General features: G+C 36.4%; 1 protein-coding gene across 1 annotated transcript in view; it reads right to left on the bottom strand.

Moving 5' to 3' along the window:
* tmem232 (transmembrane protein 232) overlaps positions 1-11830 on the bottom strand; it is a 41075-nt gene extending 29245 nt beyond the window's left edge. Inside the window, exons 1-9 of the mRNA XM_041231530.1 lie at positions 11670-11830; positions 11042-11153; positions 9975-10080; positions 9252-9409; positions 8470-8569; positions 4500-4630; positions 2973-3142; positions 2516-2642; positions 1456-1654 (exon numbers count right to left, since the gene is read on the bottom strand). Coding sequence (XP_041087464.1) covers positions 1456-1654; positions 2516-2642; positions 2973-3142; positions 4500-4630; positions 8470-8569; positions 9252-9409; positions 9975-10080; positions 11042-11153; positions 11670-11806 — 1240 coding nt within the window. The 5' untranslated portion in view covers positions 11807-11830. The remainder of the gene's footprint in view (positions 1-1455; positions 1655-2515; positions 2643-2972; positions 3143-4499; positions 4631-8469; positions 8570-9251; positions 9410-9974; positions 10081-11041; positions 11154-11669) is intronic.
* Positions 11831-13637: the final 1807 nt, after the last annotated feature.

A 13637-nucleotide genomic window follows, 5' to 3' on the forward strand; every position in this document is an offset into this window, starting at 1 on the left:
AGATAAACAAAAATACCTGTGACAGGCTGGTGAGTGGATAGAGGCCCAGACACAGACTGCAGTTCAGAAAAATAATACTTTTATTATAAATAAGCATAAAATAAAAGGGCACAAGGGCCAAAACAAAGGTATTTAAACACAAATAGAAAAACACAAAACAAGACTTACAAAAATAAAGGTTTCCAGGCTGGGCGATTCCTTCACTGGATCAGAAAATTAAAAGGGAAAAAACCCCCAGCAAGCACAACACTAGCTTGCTTCCTCAGCTCCATCCTCTCCCTAATGTGAAGCTGAGGCCTCCTTTTATGTCAGGTGGCTTGGTGCTGATTGATCGTTAATTACTCCAATCAACCACAGCCACCTGAACACAATAAACCCAGGCAGGTGGGGGAATTTAACCCCATCCCTGCCAATCTATACAGGGCAGAGCTCTGCTCTGCCACAACACCTCTTAAAAAAACATTTATTTTAAATATGTTATGCTCTAAAGCCCTTTGTGCTTTAATTGAAACTACTGTTCCTGATATGTTACGGATGATGACTTCAGTTTATAAGCCCTTAAAGGAGTGCTGACCAAGGTTTTCACAGCTATTCCCAGTACTTTAACGCATAGGCAAACTAGGCAAGTGCCCACAGTGCGAACTCAAGGGGGCCCCAAAACAGTTATGTGTTTTTTTTGTTTGTTTTGTTTTTTTACATATACAGATTTGCGCCTAAACTGGAAAAAACTTCACTCACTGACAACCAAACTGAGGCATGCATCTCAAAATCAAATTGTTCAGATTTCTCTACCTCACAGAATTCTGTATCCCCGCACGATTCCATGCCTGTGCAAATGCAATTTTTCAAAGCTTGACATGCAATTGTGTAACTCAGTTTCAGTGTTGTACTTGAAAAAACAACTTATTGCTAATATTGTTGCTAGGCCTTAAAGCTTGGTTAGAACTCCTTTAAGAGAAGAACTCGAATTCCCTTTAATTAGCTGCCTGTACTGTCATAGCATGAAGAGAAAATCAAAAAGTATGCTTTACAGATATGGAAATACCATTCTTATTGCTATTGTTTACTTTTGATTTGATAATGGAACACCATTAATCCCAGGTTTTTCTAAAAGGGATTTTTTACACACACTACTTACACACACTAGAAGAGTGGGTTAAACGTTACGCATGGGTCATCTGAGCATTTATGATTAAATTGTCTGATAATGTATGATTAAATTAATACTGTATAACACAAACACCAAAGCTGATAAATTATCAGAAAAAAATACTTTTAGCCCATTCGGCCAATGAGTCTAACAAATGCCCAAGCAGTACTAGCACACAGAAACACTGAATACTTTATAGCTGTACAATTATTATTATTATTATTATTTTTTTTTTTTTTTAAGTTTCAATAATAGATCCGTATTAATCCATAACAACAAACAATGGTCAGTTTTTTAATACTTACATTGATTCCTTGTCTTTAGAAGGCAAAGTAATCCGGTTTCATTCAAATGTTTTTGTCCTGAAAATTGGTTTACACCAACCAGAGCAGTTTTTTGTATTTCTGAGTTGCAACCATGGAGACAGATGTCTGCTAATACAGTGGAATAGATGTGTGCCAACTGACAGGGGCAGGAAGATAAACCACTTACGGATACCTTTTCCTGAAATTACAAAACAAAGCATTTGCGTACAGAAACATTAGGCAGTTGTCTGTACGCTGCAAGTCCTGAATTTGGAGTGTGTATGCATTGCTACAGCTTTCAAATTCTACGACAATTATGTAATTATTGGACAATTATTGGATGGTAAATGCTAGAAACCCCTGGTAGGCTGTCACACAAGTGAAGTCAGCCAGCAGTCTGGCATTGAGGATGGCTTCCAGAACTGTAATGAGGCCATATAAAAATGACCACTAGGGTTCACTTGGAGTGTACACCAGTAATTTCTTCTCCCTCAAACAAAGAGTTTGTCAGAGGTTTTCTCGTGCAAACATTTTTATACTGGACTAGAGAGTCTGGAGTGAGGTGGTTTGAAAACGAGGGGTGTGCCGCAGTAAGTTCTGAAGTTTTCCAATTATTAACTCACAGTTGCCACAGAGAAAGAAGCTGTGACTAACTTGAGAAATTTAGCTCTTAATAACCTTTTGAGGAGCAGACCCATGGTGGAAAAAGGACATTAGCTTAGAAATGCGTAATGATCTATCAGAAGCACAGAATGGTATAATTGGATATTTAACAGGTAAGCATTTAAATATTCAGAACATGTAGGAGGCATATCATTTTAACGGGGCGCAGTAATTCATCAGTGAAAAAAACTCAAAGTAATAGAACTTGGCCTTAGTGTAATTGCACTGCTTAATCATCTTGAAGAGGGGTTCCATCATTAAGAACATTAAAGATTAGCAGAATTCAGGAATGTTTTATCCAGAGCAGCAGTGCAAAGTGGCAGAGTGACTTTATAACCCAACTCTCGTTGGACAAGATTAGAATGAAAGTACCAGCTGTGGTGCCAACCACTATTACCTGTTTTTGAAGAGAGTCTGGTCTCTGTGCTACAAGTTCCAAGGAAAGGTCCAGTAAAGCATGAAGGCACTGCATGTTCAATTTGGCAGCTTCCCCCAACACCAGCAACCCCAACACAGAATCAACCCTAATAAACATTGTAAATTCTTAATATAGTAATATATAACGTAATGATATTCTGAGAACACCTTCATTTTACCTTCTTAATGTCATTATGCTGCATGCTAAGATACACAGTAGGCAGAAACAGTAAATAGTATATTATAAATTGGATATTGACCAACTTACGTGTTTTATTTATATCAGATAATATGGAGTTACTGTGTGATAAATAAGCTTTTGCTTGTTGGCAAGAAACCCATAATTTAGCTTTCTGTTTGACTGCAGTAGCCTGCCTAAATGTGATTAACATTAAAAAGGTGTTTATTTACAGTAGGAAGAACCAGCCATTACATACCAGTTTTTCTGTCGAAGCTCCTCTCGAAGGTGTAGTAGATGCTGTAGAACTTGGTTAAGCTGGTGAATGTTGTTTTGCACACAGTACCAGGTGAGAAGGCAATGCCAAAGTATTTGATTAATGCCATGGCCAGATTCACCGTTGTCTGAGGGGTGTGAACCTGCAGAGGACTATAATGGAGATCTACATTTAAATAGACACATTACCCGGGTTTAGCTCTGTTGCATCACATCACATTTTTAATTGGTTCATTATTACCCTTGTTGCTTGCTACTTCGAGGTAGATACAGTAGGTTCAACCTATGGATTTGGTCTTTACAGGAAAACTTTATACCCTTTCATTTTACAAAATACAGTATCAATTATTTATTTAAGGGTTTGACCTTTTTTTAAGAATAATGTTCATATTTGTAAGTTCATTCTATTATTGTAGATTTAACCCACTGGGAGCCATTGTCCTCAATTGAGGACAGGCTATTTGTAATTTTTTTGGAGCATTTCTAACTGACCTGTTATTTAAATGTTCTCTTTAACTATATTTTTATAATAACTTCAATTTTTTTAACCACAAAAGTCTAAATGTAATGTATCAAATTACATAAATACAGTATGTGTTTCGATTTTTTTCAAAGAAAAATTTATTTGGTACTAAATGGGTTAATGATAAATCAGTCTAGCACACAAGCAGAATGTCTCATTAAAAATAATTTAAGAATCAGTCCATTAAATTGTCTGTAAAACATCACACAAAGCCATTTTGCAAATCAGATCTAATGTGTGGCCCCTTTTTTAGTTATGCAGCAGATCAGAGAGAACAATGGGATGAGTTGGGATGTGAAACAAGAAGCTCTCAGATTCACACCCCTAGCAGCCAATTATAATACAAAACTCAGAGATCATTAAGTATTCCCCATTAAGTATTTCACTTGTATAGAATGTTTTATAAAAGGTTTGGGATTAAGTGAAATTAGGGACACTTTCTGACCAGATTAATAAAATCCCTTAAGAATAGTCATTACAAATGGTCTGCACAGGTCAGATCTGCCACCAAATGAAACAGTCTTGTATGTGGTTAATTTTAAAATCTCCTTGATCACTGTGCAGTTTACTGGCCATCCACAATATTCTTCTGCGAACGTGACAACAGTCTATTTGATTGATAAGGTAATTTGCGCCTACAATATATTCTGTAAATGCTCCTATTCTAAGTGCAAAAAACAACATTATTTTTTAATGACATAGAAAACAATTATTTCTGAGACCAAATTACTTTCTTGTAATTAAAGTGAAAATAGAGTTTGAATAGTCTACATGTACTGTGAAGTAACATTTAATTAATGCCTTTTTTTTTTTTTTTTTTTTTGGTAAGATGAAATGTTATTCAGTTAATTGGACTGTATTCTTTACCTCACATATAAGTTTAAAACTAATAATTGATCAAAAGCAGCCCTTTGTAAGAGGACATCTCCTTTAAGCATCTAATTTAGTATTTAGTGACAATCAAAAAGAACACAATAGACTGCCTACCAGTAATGATGTGCCACAGCCATTAACAAATGTGCCTGACCCACAGATGATCTCTCCTGACTTTATTATGAATTGCACATCAAAAAGGACGTTTGGATAGGGCTGATAACAAGGCTCACATTCCACAAGAGCTAAAAACAGAAACATAAATCTTATTTATACATTGACTTACTGTAAAATCCTATCCCTCTGTTCTTTCTGTAGTAGCAGCTACACAGAACTCTTACACTGAGGGTGTGCCAGCACTACTGCTGGGGTGTTTATATTCCATATTAGAGAGAATCCATAGGTATAATAACTGGATATTTCTCTATGGAAAAACAGATTTATTTCATCCAAACAGGACATTAAGAAGAAATATACATGCCCTAAAAATGGTTAGTTACTTTTAACTAATTAATAGGACAGGATCGATGGTTTTGCACCAACTTACATTACCTTCGAAAGGCAGGAGTAACTAGACTAATTTGATATCAAAATTAATACACAGAAGCAGCTTATTGCAGATGAAAACATTTGCCTTTCTCAAGGACAACCATGTTTTGTTTTTTATCTTATTGAAGTAGCTGAAAAACTTGTAAACACTGTATATGTACTCTAGCATTCTTTTTATTTCAATAGCTTTATCTTACTAAATCTTCAACACATTATCCAAAAATGTTAGACATAGTTTTAAAGATTCCAGTATCTTTCCTATAAACAATTATTTAAGAGTAAAACAAAAAAAGCTAATGTCTGATGACCTCAAGGTGAATACAATTTGTGCATTAGTTTGGTTGAGGCTGCGTACCTTTAAAATTAGCAAAAAAAAATGTGAAACTATATTCTTCTGCTGCCTCGCTGAAATTTGATGAAAAGTGAAACAGGGTCATATGCATGGCATATGTACAGCAGTGCATCCTAACCTGTGTGCACAGAGCACAAGGCACAATTCAAGTTTAAAAATGTTAAAGTTTAATGCTGTAGAGTACAATGTTTTTTGTGTTTTGAAATAACCCATTACTTTGTGTGCAGGGTATCTCTAATTCTATAAGAGACGTCATTTTACAGTTTGAGCTAATTCGCTTTGCATAAGATGACATCTCGAATAAAGACACACAACACTCTTTTATATTTGCCTATTAATCACAACTGAAAAATCAACCAATCACTTGGGTGTATCTTATTCTAAGAGACACCATTTGCACAGTTTGAGCTGTATTATGACATATTATCATGTAACATACTGTCAATAAGCCTTTAAAACAATGGCACAGAGAAGCCTGAAACCACCAGAATCGTGTATGGATGACGTACCATTCTTAATACGATAGTGGAAATCTTCTCCAGAATTAATGGGTTAATATCATCAAATACTCAGATCAGCACAGGAGTCTGCCTAAAGTTAAACTAGGTTATGCTACATACAGTACCATGAAAAAGTATTTGCCCGTCTGATTTTCTACGTTTTTGCATATTTTTGACACTGAACATTATCAGATCTTCAACCAAAATCTAACATTAGATAAAAGGGACCCTGAGCAAACAAATAACACAACATTTTGATACTTATTTAATTTATTGCCCCCATGCGAAAAAGTAATCGCCCCCTTAGACTCAATAACTGGTTACGCCACCTTTAGCAGCAATAACTGCAACCAAACGCTTCCTGTACTTATAGATCGGTCTCTCACAGCGCCGTGGAGGAATTTTGGTCCTCTCCTTCATGCAGAACTGCTTCAACTCAGTGACATGTGTGGGTTTTCGAGCATAAACTGCTCGTTTCAGGTCCTGCCACAACATCTCAATGGGGTTTAGGTCTGGACTTTGACTAGGTGTGGCAGAGCAAAGCTCTGCTCTTTAGAAATTGGCAGGGATGGGGTTAACTTCCCCTACCTGCCTGGGTTTATGTTCAGGTGGCTGGGGTTGAATAGTTGATTAGGTTGATTAACGATCAATCAGCGCCCAGCCACCTGATATAAAAGGAGGCCTCTGCTTCTCATTTGGGGAGAGGGAGCTGAGGAAGCAGGTTGGTGTTTGTTTTGTGGTTTTTGAATTTTCTAAATCCAGTGAAGGCATTGCCCAGCCTGGAAACTTTATTTTTGTGAGTTTTGTTTTTGCTTTATTTGTGTTTGAGTATCTGTTATTTTGCCCTTGTGCACTTTATTTTTGTTTATTTATAATAAAATAGTTATTTTTTTGAACTGCAGTCTGTCTCTGGGCCTCTATCCACTCGCCAGCCTGCCACACTAGGCCATTCCAAAACTTTAAATTTCTTGTTCTTCAACCATTCTGATGTAGACTTTTTTGTGTTTCACATCATTGTCTTGCTGCATGACCCAGCTGCGCTTCAGCTTCAGCTCACGGACAGATGGCCTGACATTCTCCTGTAGAATTCTTTGATACAGAGCAGTCTTCAATGATGGCAAGTCATCCAGGTCATGATGCAGCAAAGCATCCCCAAATCATGACACTACCACCACCATGCTTGACCACTGGTATGAGGTTCTTACTGTGGAACGCAGTGTTTGGTTTTTGCCAGACATAACGGGGCCCATGTTGGCTAAAAAGTTCCACTTTTGACTCATCTATCCATAGAACATTGTTCCAGAACTCTTGAGGATCATCCAGGTGCTTTTTGGCAAACTTGAGACGAGCATTCATGTTCTTCTTAGTGAGCAGTGGTTTCCGCCTTACTACTCTGCTATGAATCCCATTTTTTCCCAGTGTCTTTCTGATGGTGGAGTCATGAACACTGACCTTAGCCGAGGCGAGAGAGGCCTGCAGATCCCTGGATGCTGTTCTAGGGTTCTTTGTGACTTCCTGGGTGATTTTAGATCTTGCTCTTGGAGAGAATTTGGCAGGACGGCCACTCTTGGGAAGATTCACTACTGTCCCAAACTTTCTCCATTTGGACAATATGGCTCTGACTATGGTTTGGTGAAGCCCCAGAGCCTTAGAAGTTGTTCTGTAGCCCTTTCCAGATTGATAGGCATCAACAACTTTTTTATTCTAGAGGTCTTAGGAATTTCTTTTGATTGTGGCATGATGTGCCTCTAGAACCTGTGTGCTGACAACTTCACTCTGATGGTAAGGGACAAAGTTAGTCAGATTTATATTGGGCAGGGCTGGCCCAGATCAGACCTAATTGTTAACCAAAGTATTCAAACAGCGGACCCTAATTATTCCTTTAATTGGGTTGAGTTAACTAGGGGCGCAATAACTTTTTCACACCTGAAGATTACATGTTTGATTACCTTGCACACCAAACAAAAGAAGCACCAAACTTTGGTGTCATTTTTTTCTCTCAGACTCCCTCTATATACTACTACAACCCGCGAAAAGATCTGACCAAATTTAATGTGAAAAAAATGCAAAAATGCAGAAAATCAGACAGGGGGGCAAATACTTTTTTCACAGCACTGTACCAGGAACATCTATCATTAAGAAGTAATCATTAAGAAGTAGTCATTAAATATTCATTGTGTTTACTATTAACAGGCAAAAGCTTGTTAGTGCTAACTGCATTTTAACAACTATTCAAATAGCAAAGATGTTAGTATAGCCATATTTAGAATTGCAGGTCAAATGTTAGCTGCTAGGCTGAGTGGCAAACAAAAGATGGGTGACAGCCAGAAGGCAATGCAAATCTTATTTTTAAAAAAGTGGCACTCCTTATTATTTAAAAATGATTTCCCTGCATAATTACAATCCAACTTTTGACAAATACTGTCTGAGGTTATTTTATTTTCTAGAGGGTTATATTCAGTTTGCATGGATGGATGACATTTTTGGGAAAATGTAGCAGAGATTACATTTTTGAATGTTTGTAAGGGTCTAGCAAGTTGATAAAACATTGTATGGTAACCTTGCATTTTTTTCCAAACTAGTTCAAACTAGATTAAGCACGTTATCATAATGAAATATATGATGATAGCTGTAGAACCTGTAGGAACAGTGTACTGCATGTGCAAACATGTCATTATCATACCTTGCAAGTATTTTTTAATGCTTGATTTATTCTTCTTATATTTTTCCAGGTGCCCAGAGAGATTAAATACAAAGAGTCTCATAAAGACAAGAAATCCAAGCTGTTGAAAATGGGGAAATTATTGATTAAATAATATAGCGATGCAAAAACTACAGCAACAAATTCCAAAAAACGTACCTGTAATCATTTAAAAAAAATAATTTGTGAACAGAAATCTGTCAGGAAAGGGTTAATTTTTTCTTGTACAACACCCATGATCAAACTTGACCTAGGGAATCACACACTATGGCCACCACCTTAGGTCACAGGTCAAAGTGATGGGTGCCGTTACATTTTGTCTGCAGATTTTCCATAACACTGAAAATTTAAAGTTGCCAGCTTAAATAGTTTATGAGCTACATGCTTAATAAAACAATCTAATAATTATTAAAAATTAATTATTATTATTATACCTACTGTACATATTTTAAATAGTTAAAAAGATTTATACACATAATTCAGCCGGTTCATATAAATTATTTAAAAAACATACACACACAAAAATCTTAATTCGATCAAATAAATAATACAAATCAATTTGCAGCAAGAAATACGCCTGTAACAGGTAGAAACCATATATCTGATCTAGATAACATAACAATGACATCTAGTGGGCACAAAAAATATGTAGCCTTATTTCTTGAAAAAAAAAAAAAAAATGAAACCTTTTCTTTATAGGCTTTGCATAATTGTTGATATGGTGACCTGCCAATATCCAACACCAAAATGTAACTCTGAATTACCTTTAGCATCTTGACTTCACAGGTGTACAGGTAGGGTTTGTGCACAGTATCATTGCATACCCAGTATAAAATGGACTCTGCAATGTAGAAAAGGACTGGCAGTTGCTCTGGGTCAAATGGAGCATGGTCCACAGAAACTAGAAGAATATCTAATGATTCTTAAACATAAACAAACAACAAACCATTAACAAGTATTTGTAAAACAACTATTTTGTTTATGTTAATAATACATGCCTACTGAATCCAAAAAAATGATATGTTCTTGTTTAAGGAACACTTTATATGATCTACTTTTTTTTTTTCTTCTAATATTTACAGTATTATTTTAACAGCTGCATAGTGCACTGTGCAACATTCAGATGCTTCCCCACCTCACTTCCTCACAATCAGCTTTGGAGAGTTTTTTCAGAAGCAATGCTTGCTGGAATAATGCATGGCAAAAAGCAATAGCAGCAGAAGCAACAATAGAGATAGATTAAAAACACACAAAGGATATTAAAGAGATAAGAAATTAAATATTAGGACAATTAAGATTATATAATTCCCTTTAACATCACTGTTTTACTTGAATGTATGACATTTCAAATCATTTATCAGAACTTTGTTAAAGACAAATTTACCGGTTTTAAAAAACTAGTTAAACTATTCTTCTTCATAGGTCAAATTTTCAATGGCAAATCTGATCAAAAGGTTAAGTGAGTACCTGGAACATTAAACACATACCTTCTTGTATTTTACCTCTGCATAGTGCCAGTAACAACAGCTCTGACCAGGCTAGCGGTAGATCAACATGATTTCCTGAACCGAGTGAACTCAACCCAGCTCTACGCTATAAAAGAGCATTTTAAAAAAGCATAAATGCTGTTGATTTACTGTAGTGTTTCATTTATCAAAGTGGACAAAATAATATAAAAACATTTTACAGAGGTACATATATTAAAATAATTACAAACGGTTAATGATGACATGTGTAATACTGCTGGTCATGCATCTGTGTTTTACATTTATATCTACATTCTTTAATATATCTTGAAAAAAAACCCTGTACAGTTGTGATAAAACTTAGTTCAGACATTCTTTACCACAATTTATAGACAACATAATGGTCATCCTTTCTAAAAATATGCACAGTAATTTTGCAGTTTTCCTTTGCTTTTCCCAAGGCTATGCTACGTATTAATCAGGATTTGCTATGTTTTTAAATATGCTTTACCATACTGCTCTAGGCTTCACAGTGCTCATCTGTGGTTTACCATACTTTCAGATTGCTTTATTACCCTTTTATTATGGTAAACTTTTATAAGGTATATTCAGAGCCAGCGCTTAAAGGAAACATATGATATCACAAATATTTACGGGCTGCAAATGTCAATCATTAGAAAAGCAGTTTGTTGGTTACTGACAGGAAAGAAGGGGCTGAAGGGGTCGGGACAATGTCATTGTCCACGTGAAATGGCCATGAAAGTAACAATCTAAAAGCAAGGCCTACAAAGAGATGTATTTATCTTAGTGTAGTACCAGTATCATGTTTTAAAATTAAATTTGCATGTAATAAAACATAATTTCTTTCAACCTGCACATTTATGACTTATAAAGTGAATGATGTGGATGGCGTGGAAAATGACTAGAATGATTTAGTTAGCTTTAATCACTTGAAGTGATCTCTAACACAAATGTTAGTTCTGAATATGGTAGTATGTATCTGAAGATAAATGGAGAAATCTGCCTGTATGTCACACCTATTATTACAAGTACATAGTGCGTCTCTTATTGCCACATAATGTAATTACCTTGATGCGGCTGAGTATTTTTCTGGCCAGGTCCACAAAGTATTCCTGCTCAGCAGGCTCCTGTGCATTGTTAAAATACTGGATAAACTCTTCAGTGATTTCAAACGGGTTTCTAAATAAATAATAATAATAATAAAAAAATCACTTGTCAGTAAGGCAGTTGCTTTGCTTGAGGAATGTTCTAGAAATGGAAATCTCTTATCATATAGAAAATGGTGTGTTCCAGATATATAGGACTAGCCTTGCATTTTCTTTCTAACCAAAGAGCACTGTGAATGTATTAAGTTATCCACAAAACCCAAGATACTTTAGTCCTAGGCAATCAACCTAAAAAAACAGGACAAGTAGGTAAGCCACAGACAGTGATGTTATTAATGACACTTTAATGGAGTAATGTTTTTAACCTCTGGAGCACTGCCACTGGCACAACAAAAGGGCTGCTTTGACAACCAAGCCCTGTATCTTTTTAGGTAACTGTTAATGGTGGTTCTGTAGTAAATTACATGGATTTTGAAAAGACTAGACGCAAGTAGGATATTCCTTACATAAAGAACAATCTAAAGTCATACAGGTGATGGTACGAATACATAAGTTGTTTATGCAGAAAGTAGTTGTAAATACTTTATACCTATGCACAGCGTCCTTTTCTTTGTTGACTTCTTCAATTTCCTGAGCCTTTTTAAAAATCCTTTTTTGCAGCTCTAACTGCTGACCGTGTGAACCAATCCCAAATCTGTGAACAACTGGAATTTTGACAATTGGCATTTTTTTTTTTTCGAACAAGAATTTCTGCAAAATAATGAGAGAGCTTATAAGAACCATTTTGTTTTCTTCTTGTTTTCTGCCTTGCCACAGGTAAGTCTACTGTATATACAGTATGTATATTGCATCAGGTCTGCATTAGTGGATTTGCATTAGTGGTGTAATATCCACTCTTGTATCACAAAGAATGAGGGCCTGATGAAGCCATAATATTAACTAATAAGCCAGCTATAGGGGAACAAATAACACTATGTAACACAATTTTTTTTCCTGGGTAGTAAGTATTATTTCCTAATTGCTTATGCCTCAAAAGTATAGAAAATGGCTATTATTCCCCACAAACTTTGCTTTTGTGACCAGGACAGTGATATTTGAAATTTACCTATTTCCAATGAGAAAACGGGTGAATTTGTGTCTTTTCGTTAATATAAAGTCAGAAAAAAAACAACATATGAATCCAAATTAACATGTATTTATACTAAAGTAATACAAAAATTACTACAAAAGATTTAGAAGCGAGTAGTTTTTCGAGATTTACGATTAAACTGTAAATCACTTTCATGAATCAGCCCCCAAATGTAGTCTCCCATCATCTTCTCGTTATACTGTCCTTGGTAGCGGCGTTCAAAGTCCAGTATATCCTGGTGGAAGCGCTCGCCTTGCTCCTCCGAGTACGCTCCCATGTTCTCCTTGAATTTATCAAGATGAGCATCAAGGAGATGGACTTTGAGACATCCTACAGCCCATTGTGCCGTAGTTCTTCACCAGAGTCTCAACCAGCTCCACATAGTTTTCAGCCTTGTGATTGCCCAGGAAGCCCCGAACCACTGCGACAAAGCTGTTCCAAGCTGCTTTCTCCTTACTAGTGAGCTTCTTGGGGAATTCATTGCACTCCAGGATCTTCTTTATCTGTGGTCTGACGAAGACACCGGCTTTGACCTTTTCCTCAGACAGCTTAGGGAAGAAGTCTTGAAGGTACTTGAAGGCTGCCGACTCCTTATCTAGAGCTCTGACAAATTGTTTCATAAGGCCCAATTTGATGTGCGGTGGTGGCATCAGCACCTTCCGGGGGTCCACCAGTGGCTCCCACTTGACGTTGTTCCTCCCCAAAGAGAACTCGGTCCGCTGTGGCCAGTCCCGCCTGTGGTAGTGTGCCTTGGTGTCCCTGCTGTCCCAAAGGCAAAGATAGCAGGGAAACTTGGTAAAACCGCCTTGGAGATCCATCAGGAATGCCACCATTGCAGCCTCTTGATGCCATCTCAGAAAAATGCAGCTATGTATCCACTTAGGCAGCTGGAACTAAACTGAACTGGTGGGCTTACGGCCCCTGTATTTATACTACTATTTACATTATTGGAAAGTTCTAGAAGTTACTGCAAGTTTACTAAGCACTGAATCTATCTGGAATGTTCTGGAAAATAGGTAAATTTCAAAATATCACTGTCCTGGTCACAAAAGCAAAGTTTGTGGGGAATAATAGCCATTTTCTATACATTTGAGGCATAAGCAATTAGGAAATAACACTTACTACCCAGGAACCAAAAAAATAAAAAATAAAAATTTGTTACACGGTGTAATAAAAATCAGAACCAGTGATTGCAACATCATAACATATTACTGAAAAAGCCTTTTGGATCAACAATATAACAAAACAGATGTTTAGACTGTTAATGTACATCGGGACAAAGACTAGATAGCGAACAGCCTACTGGACGTGCATATAAAATGCTTTCACTAAGTGTATCCGTAAAAAAAAAAAAAATAAATAAAAACATTCAATTGCTGGACTGTTAAAAAGAAAGTCTGTGCTAAAGTATTAAGCAAGACCATCTGT

The sequence above is a fragment of the Polyodon spathula genome, chromosome 2 (assembly GCF_017654505.1).
Source record: "Polyodon spathula isolate WHYD16114869_AA chromosome 2, ASM1765450v1, whole genome shotgun sequence".
In the NCBI taxonomy this organism is placed as follows: domain Eukaryota; kingdom Metazoa; phylum Chordata; class Actinopteri; order Acipenseriformes; family Polyodontidae; genus Polyodon; species Polyodon spathula.